Source organism: Dromaius novaehollandiae, chromosome Z (assembly GCF_036370855.1).
Source record: "Dromaius novaehollandiae isolate bDroNov1 chromosome Z, bDroNov1.hap1, whole genome shotgun sequence".
NCBI classification, from domain to species: Eukaryota; Metazoa; Chordata; class Aves; order Casuariiformes; family Dromaiidae; genus Dromaius; species Dromaius novaehollandiae.
Window position 1 is genome coordinate 24,660,430 of NC_088132.1, and position 11,419 is coordinate 24,671,848.

General features: G+C 38.0%; 1 protein-coding gene across 8 annotated transcripts in view; it reads right to left on the reverse strand.

Moving 5' to 3' along the window:
• TRPM3 (transient receptor potential cation channel subfamily M member 3) overlaps positions 1 to 11,419 on the reverse strand; it is a 281,429-nt gene that overhangs the window by 139,227 nt on the left and 130,783 nt on the right. For all 8 annotated transcript variants that reach the window (XM_064501204.1, XM_026097813.2, XM_064501205.1 and 5 more), the window contains exons 2-3: positions 6,493 to 6,572; positions 5,595 to 5,799 (exon numbers count right to left, since the gene is read on the reverse strand). In XM_064501204.1, coding sequence (XP_064357274.1) covers positions 5,595 to 5,799; positions 6,493 to 6,572 — 285 coding nt within the window. The remainder of the gene's footprint in view (positions 1 to 5,594; positions 5,800 to 6,492; positions 6,573 to 11,419) is intronic.

Consider the following 11,419-nt stretch of genomic DNA (forward strand, 5'->3'; position numbering starts at 1 on the left):
GCCCCTCCTTTATGGGAGGGACGTATGGATAGGATGCCAGGCTTCAGTTATTACATATCAGCAGAGAAGGTCGAAAACTGGAACCAGCAGCAAGCAGCAGCACAGTTTTTAACCATAAAACCTACCCACCAACCTGGCCAACTTTGGCATAACACTGTAGAATAGCACATTGGTTCAAGTTGTCAGATCAGTTTGATCCCTAACCTGGCCCAGAGGTTGTCAAGAGGGGTGCCATTTGATGCCAGGATTTATTTCAACTTGTCGTCAAGCAGTTACCTAAGAAACTAATGCGCCCCTCCCCAGTCAAACAACCAGATGTTTGCAAACTGGACCCTCTCCTCCTTTGTCCTAGGCCAAAAATGGAAGTTCTTAAGCGGTAAAGATTGTGCACTGTTACTCAGAGCCGTCCTATTGAGTACATGGTGCCTGATGGCAGAGGAGATTCTCAGTGAATAAAACGGTAAGACCTAGATAAAGATCTATTTTGCTGCATGTCTTTAAAGAAAATCTCTTCAGATAACATTTTGTGATCTGCAAGGCAGTCTAACATTGCTGCTTTGTCTTCTCTTTGGGGGCAGGCCAATACTACTGACCATTTCACCCACCTTGAGTACGATTCCAGTGTTGCAGATTACTCTTCAAGGTCCAGATTGATCCCTTGAAGAGTGATCTTCACAGAAAATAGTCCTGATCTAATTCTCTCTAAACTCAGCCGGTAAACAATCACTTAAACTGAAACCACACTGGTTCCTTACTAGTTAATATTCTCTTTAATGTCTTAAGGATATCTAAATTCTACTAAATAGCCAGCGGAAGGACTCTCACTGATATAAATAGACCTTGGATGATGCCTTTGTGTGTTATGTCTCCTTTATCTCCACGTAGCACATCATCTCTTAAATTCTGTAAATGTGCTATACAATATAATCTACTATAACAAAAACAAAAGTCATTGCCTTTTTCACGGTCTATGTCAATTAAAGGATTATCTCTCCTTTTTCTCTCTCAAAAGCACTGAGGGCTTTTAAGATCATTTTTGAACAGTTTTGACAAAACTTCATACATTTTAAAAGTAAAAAAAAAAACAAACTTTTATTTGGCTGATTTCCAAATATTCTTACTGAAATACTTTTATTGAGGATCTGAGTATCAGAAGGTCTCTCTGCTAAAACTGCTTAAGTACTTTGGAATTCTATTTAAGTTCTTTCATGTTTCCATGCACCAAAAGAAACATTAAGCCCATAACACTGTAATAAACCTTCTGTCTTCTACAGCTGCAAACATATGCTAGCTTTTTATTGTGCATATTAAATATATAATTGGAATGCATTTGATTAGGAGGAATTTATTTAAAAAAGGACAAATGTATTTAACTCACTAAAGCTCTTCAAATGTCATCTTCCATCTAACCTTGAATAACCATGATCAAAGCAATTTCAGTTCAGTAAAGAGTGGTCATTAAGAAAAGATTGATACGGAATCCAGATTTACCAACTAGTGAAAGAATGTCACAATTTTTGTGTGTGTGTGGAAATGCAGATGCTAAATTCAAAAAATTGGCTTAATTTGGTCACAAGTTCAGTGCAAAATGCAGCACAGCAAGATTGTCTTAACTGGTCCTCTAATGACCAAAAGCTCTTTAATCTGAAATGGTCCGAATATTGCTCATAATTGGAACGTAATCTGTCACATTAGTTTAGTAAATGCTATTGGAGTTAGGGCATTACTTTGCAGGTATAAAGTTAGATGGACTGATACATGTTGTTTCTAAAACTACTCAGAGTCAGCTGATACACACTGACTTCATTATATTAATTTTCCAGTCTTTTTTTTAATTCACTGATTTGTTGCAAAAGCTGCTGAAAAAGTTTATGCAGCTCCACATCCTTCTCTGCCTTTAGCTGTTCCCTGCCTTTTTACAATTGTCATAACTCAAAACCTGCCGGAAAAACAAACTTAAATGTCAATGGCAAAACTGTGAAATGTGTTTCTTAAACATCAATGGGATGAGCCATTTGTAAAGAAAACAGGGATTGATAGCAATCTAAAAAGGGAGACACAATATTGTTACAGGATCATCTGTGATGAGTAGACTAGAAGAAAGGCCTCTTTAGCAACTGATCTCATTAAACAGTGTTATCTAATCTCTGTTATATGTTTCTGTAGAATCCACTGTACTCTCAGTTATTCAAATTATTGACTTAAGTAGCTTAATGCAGCCCTACTGAGGATGCTTTAGCAACTCTATGGTATTAGCAAAATTAATACTGCTTGTGAATTTTTGTTCTGTGACCAAGGAATTAAAATCAATGACACAGCCACTTTTATTGGCAATATATAAGCCTATGTGGTCTTTGCTGTTTCCAAAACCTACATGTGCTGTTACAATCTTAGAGTAATTTTTGTTTTCACAAGAAGATAATATGACATTGTTAATTGTCTGGTGGCAATTGATAACGTACTATATTGCTGCATTTGTGGCTTGCAAATATACATGAATACTTACCATCAAATTCCTGTTTGTTATTTTTGAATGTGGGGAATCATTATTTGTCAGTCTTACGCCCACCAATCTGTTCCATGAATTAACTACAGGTTATAATAGTTTATATTAACAAATCTCATCACATGCTTTATCCAGAAAAATTTACTAGGTTTGCTGTTAGCACAGATGACGATAATGCTACTCAGCTCTGTATTTACCCTGCTTAATAGTCTTCATGTACGGGCATCCATTCCAGGAAATAAAGTAAGGAACAGGTGGTGAATTTTATTACAAACTCTTCCCCTGAGGCTTTGTTTGATCTTGATCAGCTCACTAAATCTTGTTGGTTTACAGGGTTACTCTTTTATGCAACTGGCATAATATTAACCTACTAATTGATCACCAATGAAACTCAGCTTGTATGCTACAGTGATATTTGATATCCAGTAGTTAGCACTTACAAAATACCTGAGTAAGTAGACTATCTCAGAAAAGAACAAATGCTCATTTATTATGTTTTCTATCTTCTCTCTCTCTCTGTGTATGTGTGCGTGTGTGTGTGTGTGCACGCGCATTGATGTTGGAGCTCCTTTGCCTTTGGGTTTGAAAATATAATATATAAGTATTGCCTGAACATTAACATTTCCATGGATTATTATGCATTTGTTCCTTTCTCCAAGTCTTATATCTCAAGGCAATAAAATGTTCCTTTTTCCACACCTCTGTTGGCAAAATTGGTTGGTTGCTTTGACTGAGAAATCAGTCGTCTCTTAGATTTTTCAGAAATTCCTTGATTTGGTAACTTTCATGGTTTATTATGGGAAAGACTTTGTAACCAGTAAATTCAGAGCTAGGACTTTCATTTTTTTGTACTAATAAAACTGCAACAACTCCTCGACCAGCTCCTTGACTAAAATCTACCCTAGAATAATGTTTGAGACTGGAATTGCAACCATAAGGACATCTTCACACTGTCTTCAGTGACAAGTACCATAGTATAACAAAGTTCTTTAGTATTTTCTCATTAAAAAAATGCACCATTACTTTTTTGCAGATCTCCTCATTTGTGCTTTGATCATATGCAAGATGCTTCTCTCACTGGACACCCTTTCAGAAATTTTAGTGAATTGCTTGATTTGAAGCACTTTTTCCATTAGTGGGATTACTGAATTTCTGGAGGTTTTATACATATTTTTGGATCATGCAGGATTTTGTTGTTCCCATGCATTGCATGGGGTTTAATGCCTATGAACAAATGGCAGATGCAACTATACTTCCTGTTTTCTAGTACTGCCAAAACAAATCCAGAGTTTTTCCAATAAATGTTTTGTCTGCATTTATGCCTGACTTTTTACTCATACTTTAGGTTTCTGGGGTTTTTAACACCTTTTTGTCTTCTCTTCTCTAAACTCTTCATGGATTTTTTTGTTGGGAATCCTGACTGAGCCTTCTGACAAGATTTTTCTTTCCTTCATGTTGACTTCCAATTTTATCTTCAAAGTTTCACTGCAGGTATATTCCTTTGAACACACAGCATACACTTTGGAGCATCTCCTGTTCTCTTATGGTACTGTTTGCAGGACAACAGAATTTCAACAGAGAAAAACATAAATTCTCCAGCTCAGTTAATATCAACAGCATCCCTAAACTCTTCATCATTTCTTGGCTGCCCTAGACTACTTCTATCTTGACAGTACAGTTTATTGCTCTATAGAGCTTGTGAAGAACATCACTAAAAAAACTCTAGCAATTACCCTTCCCCATAAAGAGAGATATAACTCAAGGTAGAAAATAGCATGATGGTTACTATATCTCTAATTTTCACTTAGATTTCGTGAAATGTATTCTGTTCTGTTCCCATTCCTTGTGAGACACCATGAGAAAGGTTTGTTCTGTTTCCATGTCAAGGGAGGTCTCAATTTATTTACACTAAACAAATCCTATTTGCTGAATCAGATTCTCTAGCAGTGGGTTGATCTGCTTTGTGGATTTTTAGATGACTGATCATCAGCTGAACATAAGGTGTTTATGACAGAGAAACCACATAATTTTCTATCTGCTTCTTGGGGCAACAGCGTTTTCTATTCTCAACAGCATCCACTGCTCTGGGTGAACAAAACCATCCATCCACACAATTTTTCCATCTCCCCCATCCTCATATCCATCTAAGGAACACATATGGCTCTTGCTACCATAGTACCTCAGCGCTTCATCATTTCTTCATGTCACCTTCTGTAATTTATCTAGTATCATGATGGCTCTGAGAGTCCTATTGGGAAGAACTGAGGCAAAGAAGATACCACTGGGTTGCTGGGCAGCACCCTGGGGTTCAGCCTCTGCCCTCACAGCTGTCCAAATCAGCGTTTTGGCCACTGTCTGCTTTGGACACAATCATGTTTCTTTCCCAAAGCCCCAGGCACTGCAGTTTAGATATAGCTGGAGATCTAACTCTATCTACAGCTAGATATAGCTAGGTCTCTTTCATGACCATGTAATGCCATACAGAAACACATGCTTGGGTTAGCTTGGGCACTGGAAATGTGTCACTGCCTTAGCAGAGCAATCTGCTCAGATTAATATACTTTGGCATCATTTGATATCAGTGTATCATGACTAAGTGACTTTCCCAAGGAAATCTGTGGTAGAAAATGGAATTCCCAATTTCTAGCTTAGTGGCTTATGACTGGGCCTCTTATTTCATTGCAGGATAAACAAGGAAGCCTAACTGGTCTATCCTCCAGCTTATGTCTGGAGGCATATAAGAGAAATCAGGCATATTTCAAATTTTTCAGCCTTGCAATGACAAACCAGGCAATGGGAAACCACAATTTAATTCTAAAATTATTCCAAAAGAGAGATGGCTGGCCAATGGAAGAAAATCAAGGTAGTGGCACATTAGCATGTCTTCGTAAAGGAAGGCTCTTTCATGCTGTGCTGTAGCTTTTATGGTTCATTCTGTTCACTGATTCTTTGGCACAAGACACATAAGCATATCGTATGGTCTTATGCTAAATAAAACTTTAAAATGAAATTAAGAAAGTTGTTTACTTTTTTAAAAGGCCTTTTTTGAGCTAGAAGTGTTATTTATCTAAGAGAAAAATGTGGTTACCATGGCTTTATTGGAGTGGCCTCCTCCTTGGAACTCAATGGTTCCAAAAGCATCCGTGGGGCTGAGCTGCGTGTGCTTGCTGATGGACCACTTCTCCGACTGGATGTCATTTCGAGTAAGCCTGCTTTCATTTTTCTCATTCTGAATAACGGAGATACTTGGAGTCAGTCCAACATGTTGACCTATTAGACGCCCACAGCAACACCTGTGATATTAAACAGACAAAACACCTGAGTAACTTGCACGTATAGACTTCACAGGGGAAAAACCTATATTAAACAGATTAAAGATCTTCAAAAAAAAAATTGTAACCCCAAACCATTCTAACTCTGATAACCACTCCTGTACTATCTGAAGCCTCTATTTGTGGAAGCCAAATAATACAGATACTACTGTTTCTTTCTGTGATCCTATTTTCTTAGGACTATGTTATTTTTCAGTAAAATCATGCTTTGTTCTAAATATACATAAATTGAAAGTAAAGAACATTTTATAATGTCCTCGGATGGCATTAGGCCAAACAATCAGCCTTTGCATGGACTATCACATATTTTAAACTGCTAGTTCACTGCAATTATCTTCTTTTGAAAGTACTTTGTGTTATGCATCCAATTTAAATAAATATTCAAGGAACCAAATATTTGACTAGGAAGATGAGGAAAATAAATATAGACTCTGATCCACCTTTGATTTCTATGTTTTGATGATGTACATTTTGGAATGTAAAGCAATAGCACTTTGCCTCATAGGAATCCATCTCTCCAAAGATAATTCAACTACTTTTCTGATTAAATATGGCTTTACAACTTACTTATATTATATAAATATACACATGCACACACATATATAAACATCTTGTAATTGACTTTGATTTTTCATAAAAGTAGCATACAATTACCTATGGGGGTCTTTGGTGCTGGGTATGATATGAACGCATTCTCTCTTGTAAAATGCTCTTTCTATCCATGATTTCTGTGCCTAAAAAGGAGAGAGGAAATGCCTTAAGTTCTGTGTGCTTGTTAAACACTACTTAGAGTACATCCAAAGAGAAACTTCAAACATAAAAGAAAATTTCACTCATGGTGCAGATACGCAGTGAATATGCTGCACTGAATAAACATTTTCTGTTATAAGTCTGGTTCCCTTCTAGACCTAAGCACCCAACACAAGCTCTTAACATTTTTTTTATATTCACTAGCCAGATGACTTTGATGCTGTCGCCTACATTCTTATAACAGGAATTGCTGGAGAATAATTAATTCAAACGAAATTCTCAGAGCTTTCTGCGTGGTAGAGAAAAACAGAACATTTTATTAAAAATACTTTTAAAAAGCTGTTTCCATTTTAGTGATACAACTAAGTCAGCTCTAAATAAAAGAAATCTCAAAAGCCAGAAGAAATCCCCAAATAAAACTGATGACAGCAGCATGATTCCACTCTAACATTTTGTACCGGCACTAAGAGTGCTGTTTAACTTGTAGCCTGAAAATACAGTTTATTATGTGGACATCTTCAGGAAGAAAGGACAAAAAGGATTACTTATGGGAGAAAAAAGACAAAAAAAAGTCTTTGAAACATTAAGAGTCAGCTGATGAGCTGGCGTAAATTGTAAAACTGACTGAGCTCAATGAAGCTGTGCCAATTTATACCAGCCAAGATCTAGCCCCAGATATTCTCAGGAAATCAAGTCATTTCCTTCAGTGTAGTATTAATTTTCAGATACAAAAGAGTTCTTTTTTTTAAAGGAATGACAGACGAGTAGCAAAAAAAAAAAAAAAAAAAAAAAAAAAAAACACCCAAAAAACAAAAAACAAATGAGAAAGCTTCAGAGTTCTGAAGTTTATTTAATTCTCTGGACCGTTCTCACTCAACACAGTATGAATCCTAGTAAATTGTCTAAATGATTCCTCCAGACAGAACTCAATTGTTTCATTTAATAAAGAGCTGAGTTGAAAATTTTCTTTAAAAAGTCATTACAAACAGATACATTTTATAAAATATATGTAAAGAATAAAATAGTAATTTATATTTCTGTTTATATTGTGCAACTAAATAGGCTAACTATGAAAAAGTTATTGGGCACTTAAGTAACATGAAATGAACTTTAGATAACTTAAGTGAAATTTTACCACCTTGCATTTATAAAAAGAGAAAATGTGAAATTGCCTCTACAAATTTACTTAAAATACCTATATGATAACTATTATCTACTGGTACAGTTTTGTCAACTAAATCTGCATCCTATTTTGATGACTAAGATCTGTGTTTCTGGCACTTCTGGTAAACACTGTGAATTGTGGACATTTCTTAGAGTCAATGAAAGTCCCATAATAAGAATTTCTAACTACATCCATTGCCTATTACTCATCATACATAAAAAGTTGTTCTTTCGCCTTTTTCAGAGAATCCAGTTCCTTAGTGAAAACAGTGGTCACTCATGTTACATAATAATATTTTATCTTTGCTCTACTTGCATTTTTATTTGAAAAGTCTGCTAGATTTTATACCCTATAGGAATGGCACACACCCCCACATGACTCTTATTGTCAGGTATAAAAAAAAATGTTTAAAAACATCAAATGGAACCACATTTGATTGTTCTTCCTAAATGTAACAAAGAAAGTTAATATGTTATAGAGTTTGGGACAAAGTGCACTTCATGTTTAAACACAGGAAAGTTAAATAGAAATTCTGAACGTCTACATAGAAGACATTTCCTTAAAATTCTCTGTTGTTATAACTTCCGAATACTTACAAGGCTGTGATACTGGCAGTGATAATGATAAAACCATAAACCATACAACCAAATCAACTTGGAAGTCTAATGCAGCATTGAGTAACTGCTGAATTTAGTAGCCTTTTCAAGCAAAGAAAGGATTTTTAAAAATTAACTTTCGACACTTCTCAAGGCTTTCAGAGTGAACTTCATGAACTTAATTTGACCTTAGTGCAGAAATCTCAAAGCTAAACTATGTGGGAAAATTATATTTATTTTTTTTTCAGAGCGCTGTACAGAAAGAAAGAAAGTTGCAATTATGGTTCAGGTATTCCAGTGATAATTATGCACTTTATTGTACAGACTATACAAACTTGAAATTTCCCCCTACTTCAAGCTCCAAGAGTACACACACTTTCTGTATTGCCTTAAGAAGGGGTACGGTGATAAGATGCTGTGGATTTACGAATCACCTTTGTTGCACACACACATTAACTTTTTGCCAAACACGGAACATTATCGGAGTAATGCCAGTTTTATCTTCTTGCTTGTTTGTTTTAGCACTAACTAGGTGCCTGCAGTATCTTTATCTTCTCTGGAAACATGAGAAGCTTTTACAGGTCAGAGTGCTGAATGGCATCCAAAGTCAGCTCCTAGTCCAGAACTTCTGCAACATTTCATTCATGCTGCTGAGGCTCCTTAAAAGAAATCCCTTATTACATTTCATACATTTTATGTAGATTTCCCCCAAAGATTTGCCTTGTGGAAATAACTGACTACGTAGGCCTGAGGTATCTTTTCTAAAGATGGCCATAAATTCAATTTCTATAAGCAACAAATCCCATAGAAGAAGGTACAGTAACAGGTACTTGACTGGGAACTTTTTCCTTTGGGTACTCAAGCAGGCTGTCATAGAAATATGGACAAGAAACTGGCATTTAAAATCTGCTTTCTTACTCTTTTTCTTACTAACCGCAATTCAGATCTTGAATGTAGAACAACAACCCAGCTATGCTAAATATAATAGCAATTTGCGTTTGAATTTTCGTCATACTTCATTGCATGTAAAACTGCAAACTAATAATCTGATTTAAAAAGTCCTTTATTCGTATCAGGAAAAAAAAGACTTTTTAGGCTTTACGTCTCAGACAATGTACTGCCCTACCTGCCACAGTCATAACGCCAAAATACATGATTTACTCATTTCATAATGGTTTGTCCTTCAGAATGAAAAAGCAAGCATCCAGTTATACTGCCCCATGCCAGGATCCTTATGAGACAGAACCATTTGCAGTGAAACACAAAGCTGAGAGGCAGAATAAAATGTGTTACTTGCAGGACAGTCTTCATAGCAGAACGGGAACAACTTGAGGGAATTACCACTTTAACAACGAAATTATGTTAGATATGAACAGCCTGCAACAAACTCCTGTGTACCGTGAATGAACAAAGCGGTAAAACTCTTAGCAGGGCAGATGCAAGACGAGTCGAGCAAAAAGCGTGCCTTCACTTTTCGTTATTCCCCAAACTCTGATTCGGCGTTAATTCGTAAGACTCCGGTAACGCCCGCGGCGAAGGCGCAGACGCGGTGCCGCACGTGCACCCGGCCCCAGCCCACCCTCCGCTCAGCCCCCCACTCCTCCCGGCCGCCTGCAGCACCCCCCGGCCCCTCGTTACCTGAGCGCCCAACGCCGCCCGCGGGACCGGCCCGCCGCGAACTGCGCTGCCCGCGCGCCGCCGCCTAATAACAGCGCTGCGCCCGCCCCCGCGGCAGCGAGGCGCGCTCCCGCCGGGCGCTGGGTCCGCGCCGCCGCCGGGCTGCGCTCGTCAGGGCTCCGCGGGCGGCCGTGGCCGCTCGAGCCCAGCACCTGATGCGAGGCCGCAGGAAAAACAAGTGCCCGGAGAGGAGCCCGGACTGAAGTGGCGCAAGCCCTGACAAGCTGGTTCTCCTTTTTCCTTCCTTTTTTCTCCCGCCCCCGCTGCAGAAAGCAAGCTTGCGAAAGTGTGCTAAGGTGCTCCCGAGGCCTTAAAGTTCAACCCAGGAAAGCAAATCCTTCAAAAGAAACAGTGTACTAAGCTGGAAGGAGCCTGCACACACCGGAGAGGTTGCTAATCTCCGAAGAATGAAACCAGTGTGTTTACTGGGTAACTGCGAGGAATCTATACACAGTTGAAATGTATTACGATTAATCGACAATGGCATTTATCCGAAGAAGCCGGGTTTTGTCGCCGTTTCTCACCACGGTTGCTATACTTATACTGTAATGAATGCATCCTTTCAGAATGCCATAAGCTCAAACCTTTGTCTTTGCGAGACAAGCGACTGCATTATTTTCAGCTTAATTGAAAGTAACTCTAAATTTAACCTGCATGCTTACAAATTTGGGAGTTAATTCTTTACTGTAAGTACTTGATATCACCACTGAAGAACAACCTTTTCATGTAAACAACATTTCGATTTTTGTTAATACAAACTAAAGACTTCTTTCTAGCTTTAGCCCCGAAACAGTATTTTCCCTCTTTTTTTCTCCCTCACGTTTTGATGAACTCCACTCTCCTGTATGCTCCTTTTCAATTTCCATAAGGCTGCCATCTAGCCCACAGAAATCTTTTCATCCATCTGTGGAACTGATGGATACACAAGTACAAAACTGTTCTGCACGTGCATTGGCTCTGATGGGCCCAGGACGCGTCAGACTGAGCATGTGCATCAACTTCTAAATTTCTGGTTGAGAAGAAACCAGAAGAAATCACTAGTGCTGAGAAGTTTCTGCAAGGCTGGCTCACCTGTGAGAATTTTTTTCTCCCTCAGTTCCATGAGATTTCTGTCTAAAAAAAAAAAAAATATATATAAATATATATGTACACATGTGTGTATATATACATATATATATATAATTTCTCTGCTACACAGTTTTGAGCAGCAGAGTGTCAGTCTTGGGAAATCTCTTTAGGATCTTTTTAGGACAGGATCAGACCAGCGATGGTTTTTGGAGAATGGCGAAGAAGATGAGTTGCAGCGTCAAGAAGACATCTGGTAAACTGAGCTCAGTGGGGTAAAGAATACGACTTGGGAGTCCGTAGGAAAAGACTGCTTGCATTTTAACAC